General features: G+C 35.5%; 1 protein-coding gene across 1 annotated transcript in view; it reads right to left on the reverse strand.

Moving 5' to 3' along the window:
• Nucleotides 1-1,609: 1,609 nt before the first annotated feature.
• Nucleotides 1,610-18,586, reverse strand: part of PTPN23 (Tyrosine-protein phosphatase non-receptor type 23) — a gene marked incomplete at its 3' end in the record, with an annotated part of 38,325 nt that continues 21,348 nt past the window's right edge. Inside the window, exons 13-20 of the mRNA XM_012945030.3 lie at nucleotides 17,136-17,355; nucleotides 12,778-13,102; nucleotides 9,182-9,381; nucleotides 7,874-8,214; nucleotides 6,591-6,716; nucleotides 5,687-6,547; nucleotides 3,276-5,057; nucleotides 1,610-1,981 (exon numbers count right to left, since the gene is read on the reverse strand). Coding sequence (XP_012800484.3) covers nucleotides 1,610-1,981; nucleotides 3,276-5,057; nucleotides 5,687-6,547; nucleotides 6,591-6,716; nucleotides 7,874-8,214; nucleotides 9,182-9,381; nucleotides 12,778-13,102; nucleotides 17,136-17,355 — 4,227 coding nt within the window. The remainder of the gene's footprint in view (nucleotides 1,982-3,275; nucleotides 5,058-5,686; nucleotides 6,548-6,590; nucleotides 6,717-7,873; nucleotides 8,215-9,181; nucleotides 9,382-12,777; nucleotides 13,103-17,135; nucleotides 17,356-18,586) is intronic.

The raw sequence follows: 18,586 nt of genomic DNA on the forward strand, positions 1-18,586 counted from the left end.
CATTATATGCAAAGATGGATATTGGCTAACTGTAGAATCCAGTTTGACGTTCGTTTTGTCCTATTCGGGACTCATCAGCTATGAACATCAACTCTGAGGTGCAGGTACATCCAACCGATGAGACCCGAATAGGACGAAAAGCACGTCCTTGATTCCATTGCTAGCCATTATTCATCTTTGCATATAATGGTAGGTTTATTGTTTCTCAAATCGAAATGAAGTCTTTAAATTGATCTGACTTTTAAATAAGAAATGGTAGACAATTGTGATAATCAAATTTAATGCGATTTGTTTACTTGTTTTTTGATAGAATATGGGTAAATTACACGTTGGTGAATTTCAAGGAAGTCGAAACAAGGATTCACCTGAGAACGATGAACCTCCAATGAAGGTAAATCATACTTAATTAATGTGTAATTACTTCCATAAAACTGCTAAGTGTTTCTTATCAACATATTATTCTTTAAAATGTCATTGACTTTATTTGATTAGCTTTAGAACAGCATTCTCAAGTTTTTTACACTACGACTACTACTAATCATTAATACCTTTTTGATTGCGAATCACATTGTATATAAATAATTCTTCATCAAATCTATCAGAAGGTAAGCAAAATGTTGTGAATCTCAGTCAGTCTGTTAGCTACAACGTAGGACCAGGCACATATATACATTAGTCCAAGTTGCCATGCCTCATTAGCGCAGCAAGACGAACGCCGGATTTATAGAAGTAGTTAGTTCAGTGGTGGTAATATATAAAAGATTGCATATAAGGATATAGTACAGGAAGAAAGAATTAGTTTGTAGTTCGTTGTTGCTACCTTAACGTGGTGGTCGTGCTTGCCTATCGTGATGAACTAATCGAGCTATAATACTAGCTGCATCAATCATTCCTCATGATCCTACCATACCAGACAAGCAAAAAACCCAAGGTATGAAGGCGAAGTCATAATGCTGATTGTACAGAGGTGTGATAGCAGTAAGGTGTTTCCTTCAGACAACCAGCATAACAGTGATGCTGCCATACCCACAAGGAGGGGTGGGGTTACAAAACGTCGACCCTAAAAATGCACGCCTCGCCTTATCCCACGGATATCCGTCTCCGACTGTAAGGTCTCAATAAGGACGGAGCTAACATGAAAATTACTCATAGAAAGGTCGTGTGTGATCGACCTCAAACAGTTGTCCCTTGGGCACTGCGGTCACGCTCGCAGGTCACTAAGACCACCTCTAATCCAATTTCCTTTTCAGGGACCTCCAGAAGAACCCTTCCACGGTATGGGCAACCGGGAAGGGATAACCGCCCTCATACCTCTAACAGCACTCAAGACCAATATTGTTAACTTGTTGTATTATGAAACTTCCCTTTTGTAGAACTGCATTTTCTTGATAATCTCACATATTATTATAAAGTTGATAGAAAAAAGGCATGTAGATGGATTAAAAAATAAATCATCTCTTTAAATAATAATAATAATAATAATAATAATAATAATAATAATACAATGGAACAAAATCAAAATGAGACAAACAGATGAAAGAGAAAGGTTCAAAAAAAAGAAAAGAAAATCAAATTTTTTTCATTTCGGGAAAAGAAAAGAATCAATGTATTAAGAATTCACTGAATGATCAAGTAATTTCGAGTTCCATAATGGATCTAGTTTATTCAATGGATCATCATTTGAATTGAACTCGATCTCATGATGATATAATTCAGTAGTATTAGTTGTTGTAGAATTGGAAAGATCTTGAAAATCTTGACGAGTATAACGTTTATTATTTGTAGAATTTTTAGTTAAATTATTTAAATTTACTAAATGTTCAGGTAGTTTAGATTCATATGTCGATTTATTGATTTCTGAGGATTGTGATAATAAATTAGACTGATTATCTGATAATGATACAATAGTTGAAGGATTTACATTCAACTCATTGGTCGATTGTTGTTGTTGTTGTTGTTCAACATTAACAGGCATTTCATCCTATTAAATAGAAGATAATGAAATAATAAAAACTGAGTGATATAAACGAAATACCATTGTGAAATTAACCAAACCACTTCAACCTTAATATCTATATACTACTCATTGTCAACAATCCATATAATACACATAGCTCATAACATGGATTGACTTTGGTTAGATAACTTGAAGAACAAGATGTACTGAACATCTATTATGTAATAGTATAGGACACCTAAACCATGAACATTCTTAATTTCACTGTGGATCAGACCAAGGACCTTCAATCCTCGCGGCGAGAGATTAGCCCGTTCATATCACCTAATTCAACAGTTAACATTTCTAACTTCAGTCAATTTTAGATACCATCAGAATAGGGTTGTGAAGGTTATTAATTCTTTGATTGAGATTATGAACCGATTGATGTTAGACCACCATTGAAGACCTGGAAGCTCTGGACGGCCATATCCACGATCCCGCTCACAGGATTCGAACCCATGGCCTTCAGTCTCACGCGCGAACGCTTAACCTTTAGACCACTAAGATGGCATTCTGTTATAGCCCAAAACCGCCAATTAGAGAGCAGTGAATTATCGATCGGACCAATGACGCGTAAAACACGTGCAAGCAGTCTAGAGTCCTGATTGGTCTTGCTTTCCGCCTAGCCCAGTCAGTTAAGTCCAGAACATCAGTCTCAGCCCCTGCAATATGAATCCTTATATTTCAAACACACTGAGTTTATATACCAATCAAACAGACCACAACGTAGCATAAAATAGAAAATAACATTTGCACAAGAATTAGCTAGATGTGGCTGGGAATGTGGGAGGCAGCGACTAATAGACATGGCATAATTCAAGAATGGTAAAACGTATAATAATGGTTCATAGGTCAAAATAAAGTCTATAATAATAGGAATATAAATATGAATAGTTTAGTTATTTAACAATTATACGATAAAAATATACGTTTAGTATTGGTCCATAAAAGGATCCCATAGTTACCATTCATTATGTTTATCGGGACATAACACATTGAGATACTAGGTGAACACCGACTATTGTTGTTCATGATAGTTATCTCACGCACGAAATGATTAAATTCACACTGCTGAAAACTCTAACTGGAAGGAAATAGCAGTACAGAGTTTTTTTTTTTTGAGTTTTCAAAGTTATTTAACCAAAGTCAGTAAACGATGTGAAGCCCCAAATTGAACAATCTCCACAATACCTTATAATGAAAGCTCAATTAGACATGAAGTTGTACAGTTACTTAATCAAACACTTTTTTTTACAAATAACTAAGTACCATTTACCTTTAATGTAGCTTGATTTGAATCATTATTTTCCACATTAGAACTAACAAACTTATCTTCAGTTTCTACACTGGAAGAAGTAATCGATTCAGATTTAGTAGACACGGACCATTTATCAACTACTGAGATTAAATCACCTAATTTTAAAGATTGTTTTGAAAAAATATTATCCAATGAATTAGTCAGGTTGAATTGTGCTGAATTAGTGATTGCGTTACTTGTTTTCGAATTATTCGTTGTTGTTGTTGTTGTCAGTGTTGTGGTCGTTGTTATTGTTGATGATGGTCGATGTCTTGGACCAATAACAACATCTTTTTTAGCTACTGTCTCGATAGCAGAATAACCAATTAATCGAGCAGCAGTATATAATTGACATGAATTATTTAATACACCATGACGTTGTTGACATAGATAACCAGCTATAGTGAATACATCACTCATTCTACCCAACATATCTGCATGTAATATACCAACTGATGCAGTGACAAATATTCCACTTAATTCAGCACCATATTCACAAACAACTGCTATAGGTCGAATTAAATTACGTTGTTGTTTATAATAACTATGTACGTGATTAATGAATGCAACTAATTGTACAATATTTGGATCATTAATTGAACTATTGTTATTATTTGATAAAGGAATATTCAATGGAAATTGATGATGATATGTTAAATGAACTAGACTACGTGTTATTTTTGTATTTAAATCTTGTACAGTAATAATTCGTTCAGTCCATGGATGATGTTGTGTTGAAGAAGTTAGATGACGATTTGAATCGTTCGTGTCAATATCATTATTATTATTATCATTATTATCACTATTATCTTGTGATATTACATTCCCTTCAATATAAGATTGTTTAATTGATTGTAATCGTATTTCCAAATTACTTCCAGGCAATAACAATCTAGCACCAGTTTTATTAACTGGTAAATATGCTGGAATACGTAATGGATCATTCTCATCACCAAAAGCTCCTTCACCAGATGAAATAGAAGAATAAAATGAATTAACAGTACGATTAACACGAGTTGGTATTAATGTGACTATAATTTCACAGCTTTGTTCAAGTATCATTGTCCAAAAATCGATCATTGTTTTAATCATTGGAGCTTGTGTAATAATATACCGTGGACACCATATACCTAAATTATTTTGAAAATCAATATGACTTGCATTAATATAATCATTTTTTAATGATTTTAATACAACACGATTATTATCGTAAGGAACAAAATCTTGATTACGATTTTTTGATGGACAACAAAGAGCAATTGCATGTGTTGGTCGTTTACCATTGAAATAAACAGAAGTTGTAAAAGCATTAGCAAGTGTTTGTACTTTTTGCCATGCTTTATTTAATCGAGTTATAGTATTAGTATTAGTAAGATTTGATAAAGAAGTTACCGGGCAATCGCTATCACCGGTAGAAATTAATTCATTGGGATTTTCCAGCCATGTAAGAAGTAATTCAGCAGATGCAATAAATCGATTTAATACAAGTGGATCAGATAATAGTTCCGGTGGTGGAAATTTTGATAGAACTGATTGACAGTTAACGGGATTCGATGTAACAGTTGAAGACGTAAATGAATCAGATTTGACTGGATTTAAAGAGGGATTTTTACTTTCATTGACATTTGTAGGATTGGATGATGATGAAGATGATAACGATTTGATAAGATTTGACGTAGAGGACGGTATTGACGGAGAATTCGGATTACCTGAATAGGCCTCACGTAAACGTTCCTCTCTCAGTTTCGCATCTAAATCATCCTTTTAAAAAAACATAAAATGATTAGTTATCTGTACTACGTAATGCTACTACCGCTACCACTGAAATCTCAAGATTCAAACGGACATATTAATTACGTGTATTTTCGCAGTAAAGTGGATACTTTTCAGTTGGTATATTCCTTAACAATAATATAATAGTTGAAATCATAGGTCAATTGAAGCCAGACCACTATGGAAAACCTGGAAGCACTGGACGGCCGTTTCATCCTATTGTGGGACTCCTCAGCAGTGCGCATTCACGATCCCGCCTCGCGAGATCCGAACCCAGGACCTATCAGTCAATTGACTGATGATTCCAACTATTGGAATTACTAAAATCTCCACAAAACCCATTCTGATAATAATATAATAATTAAAAGAGATTGATATATAACAAAAATACGACTGGACAAAAAGAAAATAACAGAAGATCAACTAACTATTTGATTGATTGATGTCAAACTATTCGTTCTAATATTGGCGAATATTCGTATAAATGACTGATGCTTAGTTTTCTCAGTACGTAATTACTGCACTGTTTAAAATATGAGCAAATAGGTAATGGTTTAAACCTATTCACTTATTGATATAAACCATTCACAATCAAAATAAACAAATTAAAAACTCACTTTGGTTAAAACTTGTGGTTCAATAGGAGACATTGATTTCAACCTAGAAGATGATAAATAGGCATCATTATCGGTATCCAGAACTGAATTGAATGGCGTAATTTGATTTGGTTTTTGTTCAGTCGAATTATTACTGTTGCTATCAGTATACTGTGAAGTTGGATGAGTCTGAGTTACATTTGTTGGTAATAATGACTGTGTTGTTACATTAGTGTTACATTGTGAAACAGGACGTATGGCCTGGTTGTGATTAGGCAGAGTCGTATAGGATTGTTGTGATGCAATCGAAATTTGCCCAGAATTCACAGGGGAATTATTTATATGAGGTATTGGTTTCTGATATGATAATGTATTTGGAAAAGATAAATTAGATTGAGGATATTGGATACCGACCATGCCGAAATTTCCTGTAGGTAATGTTTTTGAATAGTTTTGAGGAGGATTTTGATAAGTCAGATTATTATTGATTAATTGATTTGGCCAAACAGACTGAGGAGGAAACTGGTTAGAATTCGCTGATGAATAATTTGGTGGAACTAAAGGATTAGTTGATCGAATGGAAGTTTGAATAAAGTTGTTAGGCTGTGAGAATCGACTGTTAACAGGTATAGGAAATTGTGACAGTGACGATGTTGTTGTGGACGAGAGAACAGGAATTCGAGGATTATTCGGAAGAAATCTAGATTCAAATGTACCAGGTAAATTATTTGGTTGTGAGGGAGACATGTTCGTAGTTTGTGGAAGCGAAGTAATGGGTCGTTGACATGGAGGTACCAAAGTATTTACCATATTGGCAGCTTGAGGAGCGCCATAAGTTACAGTGGGTGAAGGACGAACAGCGGTTTGCATTGGATTGGTTGTCTAAAAATAGTGTTTAAAGTAGGTCTCATATAACCAAACTTACTTGAAATCCTGCAGCATATGATGAACCAGGCATCGGAACAGCAGTTGGTTGAATGTTAACACCAGTTGTTGGGAATTGTTGAGAGTTGTACAGTGGTGTATATGTCATAGGGCCTCTAAAACGTGGCTAAGACAATAAAGCAATACATATGACAATTACGGCTTTATTATAATAATTTCAAAATAAAAGTACATCTATGTTTTACCGTTTATTCTGTCAGCTTTAAAATGTAAAATGCTCAAACCGAAGTAGATAGAGCGACGTCAAACCCTGTGACTTACTACTTTAATTACTAACCCTAAGTTTCTCTTGAAAAATCGTTACCGGAGTATACAAAAAAAAAACATTAAATCAATTTATACACTTAATGGTCAGTAATAAACGAAAAACCATTACAAGTCGAAATATAGAAGGAATTAAAGTCTCGAAATAAAACGAAACACTTGAAGGACTTCACACTTATCGCACCTTAATATCGGACCCCTAGAAGATACAAATCCAGGACTCAGTCAGAGGTCGAATGACAACATTCGGATTTTATAGAGGACACCTAAACTTTAGGACCACTAGATTAGTGTAAAAACGGTACATCATCCCAATTCCAATCAATTTACGATATAATGCGATGACCATTTAATTCTATTAGTTGCTAATGTTTCACTTTAAGAAAATGTGAACTCCATAGATGTAGTAGTTTTAACGGTTAACGATTTGTCGTGAGACCTGAAGGTTCTGGAGTCGATGTCTGGATGAGTCATGGGTGTGCAATGCTGAAGAGCTCAATAATAGGGCGAAACAGTTATCCAGTGCTCCCAAGTTTGGGAACCTGTGTCAACTGAGAACAACAACTTAAAATGCGAGTTTCAAAGCCATATATATATATATATATATATATATATATACGATACGTGATTACTATACAGTTTGTTTGTAGTATTTCTATGTTGCCTTAATCATAAGCTTTATTTAAACAATAAACTGCTGCTATGTCTTTTACAGCTCAGAAATTAAGCTTAATTATTAGTTTAATACCACAAATGTCCTAATCACTTACATATCAAGATTTATTATTTCAGGCACATGGTTGGCCTTCTCAGATTTTTGACCGGTTGATTTGTAACGAGCAAAGAAAATACAAACGGCTACATATTAGATTGTAAACTAACCAATTATGTTGAGACTAATGGTACTACTAACGGGTTGCCAAAGTTTCTTTCAAACTTGTGACTATCACTTTATAATTAAATAAAAAGCAGACACATGGAAATAATTACTCTACATACCTGAGAAGTAGGATAGTATGGAAAAGGTTGACTAACATTTGTTTGTTGATAGTAAACATCAGGTGACACAGATGGAATAAATGAATTAACTACAGAATGATTCGGTGAAATAGAAGTTGTAGGAAATTGTGAAGACGCAGTAACAGGATTTGGGGGTAAATTTAACTGTTGATTTGGTTGGCTTGAAGTCAGTGTTGACACAGGCCATCCCATTGGTCCCATATACATATTAGGATGAGTAGGTACTGTGGTTGGGCGCATTGCTTTCATATAGTCGCCAAGAGTTGGAAATGATGGTGTTGACACAGTCGGTAATCGAGGTGTAGTTTCAATTGTTAGATCTTTATGTATAAAGTAAGGAGACGTATATTAAATTGAAAAAAATATATTGTTCAATGTTTATTTAACTAAGGATAAAAATCGGTATTTACATTACATTTCAAAAAAAGACTAATAAAGCGAATATGAACTACTGTGAGACTATTAAGTTAACAAAATCAAGTTGAACACATGGAATCAATCTAAAGAATAAGGCTTTTCGATATAAAGATATCTGTTCAAAATAAAAATTATATACCGTATATTCTGAAACCATATTACAAAGGTTCAGAATGGGAGTACCTAGACCACTGTTTGACAGCTTTAAGCAATGAAATACTTCATCAATTTAAATGTTTAGCGTATGGTATATTTTAAATATGTTCGGAAAAAATGAGAACAGCTGTAACAATATAATAATGAAAGATACTTTAACATGGTTAGTTAGAAGCTGGTTATCTGAGTAATGTACGATACGATAGATTTCCTGGGTCACAACAACACGGTCACATTGGATTTAACAGATACGCTAAGAGCTAAGAGAGAAGACAATTCAAAGTAAACACGGTGATAATATCTATATTTGATTCCTCATTGAGTAGTGACTAATATTATGTTTATTTAATACTTTAGTGCTGGTGAAATTCTATCGATTAAGCTACAATGTAGTTAATAGTCTAAGTAATTTGACATCATGTACACTATGTAGAGAGATGCTTAATGGTCAGAAGTAATCGGGAAAAAACGCTCCATAACCCAAGTTTCATGTTATTTAACTCGTCACTAAGGGATAACACCTACAATCTTGAAGCAACTGGTGCTCCCTACAGGGTTTGAACCCATATCATTGTTTCAAAATCTCCGACGTTACTATTCAGTTATTTGAGTTTCAAACATCCGGGAAAATGATAAAAGCATAGTGCTGAAATTCTTCAGTTAAGAAAATATAAAACTATCAACAAAAAGAAGAGGAAAGTTAACATGACTTACTAGATATGGGTTTTGACAATTCATCCATTGATAAACGTAACTGTTTATTAAGGTCTTCGATAAAGTGATCAACTTCTTTATCAAGATCTTTCAATTGATTGATTAATGTAATATAGAAGTCAATGCCTTGTTTTGATTTAGACAGAATACCATCAAAGGCTTCACCAGCTACTAATATATTATCGATTTGTTCAGAACGTCTAACGATAACAAATGAAAATGTAATAAAAAATGATATACATTAGTAATCGGATTATCTTATGAAAAATTCTTTTAACTTAGATTTTGAAGAGAATTTTCGGGCATTGATCCCCTACCAGGAGGTCCACTTATCGACCTAGAATACGCAGATGACATAGTCCTGTTTGGTGAAGACGCTGATGAAATGCAGAGTCTTCTGGCCACTCTAAGCAACAATGCCAGGATGTTAGGGATGCACTCATGACGAAGGCCAGATATCCGTCTATCAATAAAAGGACGAGTATACTGCGCGGCAGTTCGTTCTGTTTTAATTTACGGCAGCGAAACATGGTCATTAAGAGTAGAAGACACTCGTAAGCTACTAGTATTTGACCACAGATTCATGCAAATATTGCTCGTACCTGATGGGATCACCGGGTAAGTAATAGTCAGGTTAGACTCAAAGTATTAGGGAATGATGGTAAATCAGTCGATGAAGTTGTGAATGTTCATCGACTGAGATGGTTGGACCACGTGTTACGTATGCCCAAACACCGATTACCACGACGTGCAATGCTAACCGGTGTTCCGGATGGTTGGAAGAAAGTTAAGGGCGGCCAAACCAAAACATGGCATCAGTGCTTGAAGTCACTAACTTCTAGTCTGAGCCACGTTGGACCTATCAGTCTCGTGAGCGAGCGCTTAACCACTAGACCACTGAGCCGACCAGCATCCAACGGTGTTAATGTCTAACTTCAACCAATCCACGAAATTGAGCGACACATATACGCAAAAGGTCATTGTACAGCCTCTTAATTTACTCTAATCTTCACGACTTAGTTGCTGCACAATAAAAATAATTTTAAAGCTTATAACATTTCTCCATTTTCTTTGTATACGTATTACTGATTACTTATTACTTATTTCACAGATGATTCAAAATATTTACATCTCTGTCCCATTTCAATTGCTATTCTTACTTTTACGTCAGTCAGTCGCAACGTAGAACCTGTAAGTATGTACATCGGTTTACGTTCTCATACCTCATTAGCACAAACAGATAAAGTTGTCAGGCTAAATCCCAGAATAGTAGACGTAGTAACAGTATCAGCTGTAATAGGGAAAATTAGGCATAAAAAATACGACTCGAAAAGAAAATGTCTCCAAATGCCTTGGTACGGCCGAGGGTGAGGCGAATTAGCTCTCCCTCGAAATACTCTCACATGGCCACGAGTACACAGCCACTGACAAAGAAGTTCTACTCACTGCCTTCTCACGACGGGGGTGTTGTTTACGAAATTGAGAGGATGAAAAAGCGAATGTCCGGCGCCTTAACCGGGTTGGTGGTCGACCTAGGGGAGTTGGAAAACCCTGATTTCAAACTAATGGTGAACATGGACTCCAGGATCGTGACGGAACAAATGGCGTATAGACCTATTGTTGGTCACCAGCTACCGTGGAACCGCATCTACTTACGTTGCTCCACTGACTTGTGGATAAGACCTCTAGGTCAGAGGCTCTGGAGGTGGCCTCCTAAGAAAACAATTGCTTCGATTTGGGCGCTCGGGAAGTATTCCGGCCCTCGAATAAATCGAATGACGAAGTCTGGCGCATATATATTTAGTGGCTCTTTGCACTAATCTCTGTGTTTAAATGAATCAAAATTGAGTAATGAATGAAACAAAAACGAATAAAGTTATGAGAAATTTGGTGAAAGACATAGAATGGATGCACCTGAACCATTGAAAACAATTTTGAGCCATGTCAAAGTTCCTAACTATTGGTTACGATAATTACGCGGACCACAGCCAGGTAGTTTATATCTATCAACATAGCTAAGTCCAATTGTCAGTGACTTCATGAACTGATTCCATGTTTTGGTTCGGTTGCACCTAGTTTTCTTCCGACCAATTCCTACACCAGAAAACATCGCTTCTTTTAACATAACCAGTTGTGGTAATTAAACGATTATGAAATTTCATCTTTGTTTCGATTACAAGTTTCCAAACGTTTTGTTATTATTATTATTTAAACACATAAAAATGGTACAAGGAGGCACCGAATACATATATGCCACACAAATCACTTGATTTATGTGAGGGCTGGGATACTGTCCAAGTGCCCAAATCGAACCAGGTGGTTTTCTTAGGGGGCCACACCCGAAACCTTTGACCTAAAGGTCTGATCCACAAGGCAGTGGAGCAGTCCCATAGTAGCTGGTGACCAATAATTGGTTCATGCGCCACTTGTTCCTTCAGGACCCTGGAGCCCATGTGCACCATTGGTTTAGAATAAGGGTTTTCCAACTCCCCTAGGTGGACTCTCCATGTCCACCAACCCGGTTAAAGCGCCGGATATTCGCTTTTCGTCCTCTCAATTTTGTTAAACAACAACCCCACCTCGAGGAGGCAGTGAGTAGGACTTCCCTGTCAGTGGTTGTATGCACGTGGCCACTTGAGAGTATTTTGAGAGGGACAGCCAACTCACCCCACACTCTCGACTGTACCAGGGAATTTGGGGGCATCGTTACTAACTGACCAGAAAATATTATTAAAATGACTTATTATCAATCATTTGTCATTAATTTGACAATTAATTGCAAAACTTATACGTAAGTGTAGAATATTGATGAAAAAAACTAATTGAAAAAAAAACTTTTTCATTCAACTTGTATTCGACTTTGCTTAAGATTTTTAAATAAAATAATTCAATGCTATGACCAGGCAAAAATTTACAACTTACAGTATACATCAAGCTCCCGACCGTTGTTGCTACTTTAACGTGGTGGTCGGGCTTGTCTATCATGATGAACTAATCGAGCTATACTAGCTGCATCAATCGTTCCTCAAGATCCAACCATACTAGACAGGTCGGTTGAAGAATGGTTAGACTAAAAGTAACAAACTCAAGGTAAGAAGGCGAAGTCATACTGCTGACTGTACAGAGGTATGACGGCAGTATGGTGTTTCCTTCAGACAACCAGCATAACAATGATGCTGCCATACCCACAAGGAGGGGTGGGGTTACAAAACGTCGACCCTAAAAATGCACGCCTCGCCTTATCCCACGGATATCCGTCTCCGACTGTAAGGTCTAAACAAGTACGGAGCTAACATGAAAATTACTCATAAAAACGTCGTGTGTGACCGACCTCAAGCAGTTGTCCCTTGGGCACTGCGGTCACGCTCACAGGTCACTAAGACCACCCCTAATCCAATTTCCTTTTCAAGTACCTCTAGAAGAACCCTTCCACGGTATGGGCAACCAGGAAGTGATAACCGCCCTCATACCTCTAACAGCACTCAAGACTGACTGATACATCAAGCTAACAATACAGATGAGAAATGAAGATGTTTAGAAAAGGAATTTCATAAGATCAAATATTTAACACAGGCAATTACATTAATCAAGCTTACTTTGTTCGAATTTCTGATAATTCAGTCCATTTTGGTGCAAATTCAGCATTTAAATCAATTAAAGCTGATTGAATATTCTCTTGTGCTTTTAAATTCTGTTTAATAATATTAACAAGATGATCATGTTTTGTTTTTAAACGATTTTCAAACCAACTATTTAAATCTTGTTTATCTTGATCGGAAATAATAAGTAGATCACTATCGACATCATCTATATGTAGATTAGTTCTTAATTTATTAATTAATTCAATACGTTGTTGACGCATTTCATTGACTTTATCAAATAATCTTTGAGATTCTTTAGAGATATTATTAAGTGTTGAATCTGTAAAAGTGAATAGTGTGGTATTTTATTCATATATCATTGTTGACAAAATTCTCTAACTATAAGAAAATCTCATACACATAGTTCCCTTTATTATCTTAAATAGAGCAAGAACAAAGATTGGTGCAGAATAATATGAATTCATTTTATTTCGTTAGGTTCTCATCAGCTGCTTACAACCTAAATTATTTGAAATTCAACATTATTACAGATATTGACATATTTATATATAAGAGTGTGATTAAGGATCAATACATGTGTATGATGATGTAGCGAAGATTCAGATAGAGTTAATGAGCCAGACATCTCCTTGATACAGGACATAAAGCTGATATACTGAAGTCCTTCAAGGTGATTAACAAACAATCAAACTCGAACCTTTTGAAATTCGCTGAAGCGTTAGCAATCAAGCGTTTAAAACCAGACCTATGTATACAAAAAGAGACAGTAATAAATCTTTCTTTACCCTGGTAACAATAACCCCCACTCTTTCTATTAATTTGCTCCTATTTATTTATTTATTACGTCATTATTGCAACTCTTTCTGAAATATAAATTACATCATACATAACTGATTGATTTCAATTCATATTTTCTTTATTACCATTAATCTATTTTCATGAGTTCTAATCACTATTTCAATGTTCCAGAACTTTCCCTCTCTAACTTTATTTATTTATTCGAATCAAACATTTTATGAGCTCATTAACTCTATCTGAATCTTTGCTTGTTACATCATCATACACATGTATTGATCCTTAATCACACTCTTATATATAAATATGTCAATATCTGTAATAATGTTGAATTTCAAATAATTTAGGTTGTAAGCAGCTGATGAGAACCTAACGAAATAAAATGAATTCATATTATTCTGCACCAATCTTTGTTCTTGCTCTATATAAGAAAATCAGTTTATTAAATCTTATTTAAAACCCTTTTACTTTTTTACTTAGACCTGTTGCTCCCAAATGGACCACAGGCCGCTGATCAGCATTTTCCAACCCACTCCGTCCTGGGCCTTCTTTTCTAGTTCTATTCAATTTTTGTTCATTCTTCTCATTTCTGTTTTCATTTCTCGAAGTAATGTGTTCTTTGGTCTTCCTCTCCTCCTTCTTTGGCCTTCAGGATTCCATGTGAGGGCTTTCCTTGTGACATAGCTGAGTGCTTTCCTCAATGTGTGTCCTATCCACTTGCAGCGCTTCTTCCTGACTTCTTCCTCCGCTGGAATCTGGTTTATTCTCTCCAACAGTAGGTTGTTGATATTAGTGTCTGGTCAACGGATCTGAAGTATTTTGCGTAGACAACTGTTAATAAACACTTGTATCTCTACCTGGAGCCCCTCTGAGGCTACTGCCGATCCTAAGCCCGGATAAAGGAGGATTAAGTATGGGGTTGGCGACCCCATCCCGTAGAAGACCTTGCTAAAGAACGCTAACTAGAAAAAATAATTCAAACCATTTGTTTGAAACCCACAGAGAATAAATCGCATCAAAAATTTGCTGAAACAATTAAGTCCTGATTTAATAGCTTATTGATCGACATGTTTTGTCAATCACGATTATTGATGAAATAAAACGGAAATAAATTTATTAGTTTAAACTGGCAAGTCAAATATTTATGATAAATTACCGCCGTTATTCTAATACAACAATGCCCCCAAATGTCTTAATACGGCCAACAGTGAGGAGAGTCAACTCTCCCTGTCAAAATGCTCTCACATGGCCATGTGCATACAATTACTGACAAGGAAGTCCTACTCATTGTCTTCTCGTGGCGAAGGTGTTGTTTACCAAATTGAGAGGACGAAAAGCAAATGTCCGGCGCTTTCATCGCATTGGTGGACACGAAGAGTCCACCTGTGAGAGTTGGAAAACCCTTATTCCAAATCAATAGTGTACATGGGCTTCAGGATCTTGAAGAAAAAAAATGGCGTATGAATCAATTATTGGTCACCAGCTAACATGGGACTTCATCTCCTGACGTTGCTCCACTGCCTTGTGGATCAGACCTTTAGGTCGAAGGCTCTAGGTATGGCCCCCTAAGAAAACCACCTGGTTCGGTTTAAGCACCCGGACAGTATCCCAGACCTCACATAAATCGAATGATTCGTAAGGCGCATTATGTATTCGGTGCGCCTTTTGCACAGAGCAATCAGTAAATTTATTTTTCTGCAGTCACCATTTTATATTCAACTTACCGATCGAATAGAAACTTTATTATTATTATAATGATGATGATGATGGATTTCTGAGACTAATTCTATAAAGAATATCAACATAAGACTTACTTAACTTCTGGAAATAGTACAATGAAGTTAGGAAATCCTATCAATATCAATAGCATTATTTAGATGGTATTTTTATTAATACATAGATAGATTATTTTTTGTTCATAATTCAGTCAGTCAGTCAGTCAGCTACAACGCAGGACCAGGCACATATGTGCATCGGTCCAGGTTGTCATACCGCATCAGCACAACAAGATGAACACCGGATTTATAGCAGTGGTTAGGTCAAAGGTGGTAATATATAAGAGAAAGATTGCATATAGAGATATAGTACAAGAAGAAAGAATTGGTTCGTAGAAAGAAAGATATGAAGTGATTTTAATCTCTTAGTTTAAGGGAAGACAGGGAGTGTATACACCTACGCCATTGTGGTCGATTCTGAGCCATGTCACCAAGAGTCTCCAACCATTGGTTACGATAGTCACGCGGACTCCAACCAAGTAGTCTTGCAGTATCTACCAACATGGCTCAGACTAGAAGTTAGTGACTTCAAGCACTGATGCCACATTTTGGTTTGGCCGCCCCTAACTTTCTTCCAACCATCTCCAATACCGGATAGCATTGTACGTCGTGGTAATCGGTGTTCAGGCATACGTAACACTTGTAGTTAGTTAGTTATGATTGTGTGGCTGAATTCTAAATCATGTTGAAATTACCGGTGAATCTTTGGAAATGAATTAATTGTTCACTACTCAAATAATTTTGAAAGTTATTTACGCTACTACTATTATTATTATTACTGATACTTGTTTCAACTATATTAGATAGATCAATCATTTAGTCGGAACGATCTGTCAATCAAGGATTAATTCTTTTACAAACGCTATTAATTATAAGAAATTATTCAACAAAATAGGTGAAGCTACTTGCATAACTTTATCTAACTATAAAAATTTGATATCAGAATGAAGTATTTCCCATTATAAACAGTGAATGTATTGTTTAACTAGATCAATATAACTCGAATATCAGGTACACGTTTAAGTATTCAGCTTTGAGAGATTATTTGTATGATGGACAATGATACTAGTTGAATTGTTAAACTAAAATAGACTGAATGAAGTTTACATGTGTGACCAACTTGTTGAAATATGAGTGCTTTAATCACACATTAGATCAGCACTATTTGATTTAGGGGTTAGAACAATCAACTTTCAACACTAATGATTGTATATTTTGAACAAAATTTAATAGTGATTAACAATGGAATTTAGTACGCGCATTTCGTCCTATTTTTTGACTCTTCTGATGGATATAACTACGACCCAGTATTCATGTTTACACTGAGACTCTACTTCAATACTTTTCACTTTAAAAGCTCGATACATTATCGATTTACGTACCGAATCCAGATAACCAATGAATTTATGGAACGTATGAAAGTTTAATTCGTTGAATTTTTCCACTGTTGACGTATAAGGACTAAAATTGATTGCATGTTCGAACTCTACTATATCCACTTTACTTTAAGAAGCTAGGAAAAATACCATTTATTGCAACAACATTTGAAAACTACTATTACTACTACTACTACTACCACTACTACTACTACTACTACTACTACTACTAATAATAATAATAATAATAATAATAATAATAATAATAATAATAACAAACTAATTTGTAAATATGCTCCAAAAACAATAATAGACAAGATAAGATCATAGTGGAAGAATTACATCGAAATAATCAGAACAAATTATCCATAATGATAAACTATTATTACCAAATATTATTACTTACCAGTAATCAGATCATTTACAGATGGTAACTTCTTTATAAATTCTTCTAATGATATTTTTAATGTATCATCAAATGACTTTAATTGATTGGTAATTAGTTCTTTTAATTGATTATTAGATTGTTTCGCTTGTTGATTAGCATCCGATAGATTTTTAAAGCGTTCTTTAAAATTCTTAACAATTACACTGAAATTTTTTGGTTTCTCACTTCCTTTAGTTGTCTGACGAAATAATAATAAAGAGATAACCAAAATAGTTGCTGACAGTAATAACAAAACTAAACAAAGAAAACAAAGGACAACAGTCCTTAAATTCAATTTGATTAGTTGATAAGTCATAAATCACACACACACACACACACACACAGAGAGAGAGAGAGAGAACCTGATAATCTACACCGCATTGTATCAGCACAATGAGATGAAATTATACAGAGAATTGTCAGAATAGTGAGCGGCAGTAGCATTATAATTATTATTATGCCCTGGTACGGCTGAGAGTAAGGGGAGTCCGCTCTTCCTCTCCAAATGCTCTCACATGGCCACGCGTATATAGTCTCTGCCAGGGAAGTCCTACTCACTGCCTTCTCGCACCACGGGTGTTGTCTACGGAATTGAGAGGACGAAAAGCGAATTTCCAGCGCTTTAACCGGATTCCAAACCGATGGTGCACATGGGCTTCAGGATCGTGATGGAACAAATGGCGTATGAACCAATCGTTGGTCACCGGCTACCATGGGACTGCATCTCTTTGTGATGCTCCACTGCCTTATGGGTTAGACCTTTAGGTCAAAGGCTAGGGGTGTAGCCCTCTAAGAAGACCACCTGATTCGGTTTGGGCACCCGGACAGTATCACAGCCCTCACACATATCGAATGAGATTTGTGTGGCGCATATGTATTGAGTGCCTTCTTGTACACATATCTATGTGTTAAAATAAACAAATAAATAATTATTAATACTACTATTATTTAAACACATAAACATTGGAACAAGAAGGCACCAAACAGATATGCGACATATAAATCATTCGATTTGTGTGACGTCTAGGATAATGCCCGGGTGGCCAAACTGAAGCAGTAGTAGCAACACTGTCCAAGTTAGTAGAAAAAGTTAAATATAAATAATATGATTCGAGAAAGATGAATTAATTCACTGAATCGAAAATACCAAAATACTATTGAAATTCAGGATCTGATAAGAAACAATGATTGAAAACAACTTTGACATTGTGACAAACACAACGATGTCATACAATTCCAACAATTGGAACCAATAATCGTATGAAACTTAGCTAGATAATATGTATCTACTAACAAACTTCAGTTACTGGTGTCAGATCTTAATTTAGTCAACCTTAGCTCTTTGAACATACTATCACACCACATCAGTACAATGAGATTAAATTATTCAAAAATAGATCATAGAGTAGCACAATTAGTAAAATGGATTA

This window comes from Schistosoma haematobium, chromosome 1 (genome assembly GCF_000699445.3).
Source record: "Schistosoma haematobium chromosome 1, whole genome shotgun sequence".
Classification (NCBI taxonomy): domain Eukaryota; kingdom Metazoa; phylum Platyhelminthes; class Trematoda; order Strigeidida; family Schistosomatidae; genus Schistosoma; species Schistosoma haematobium.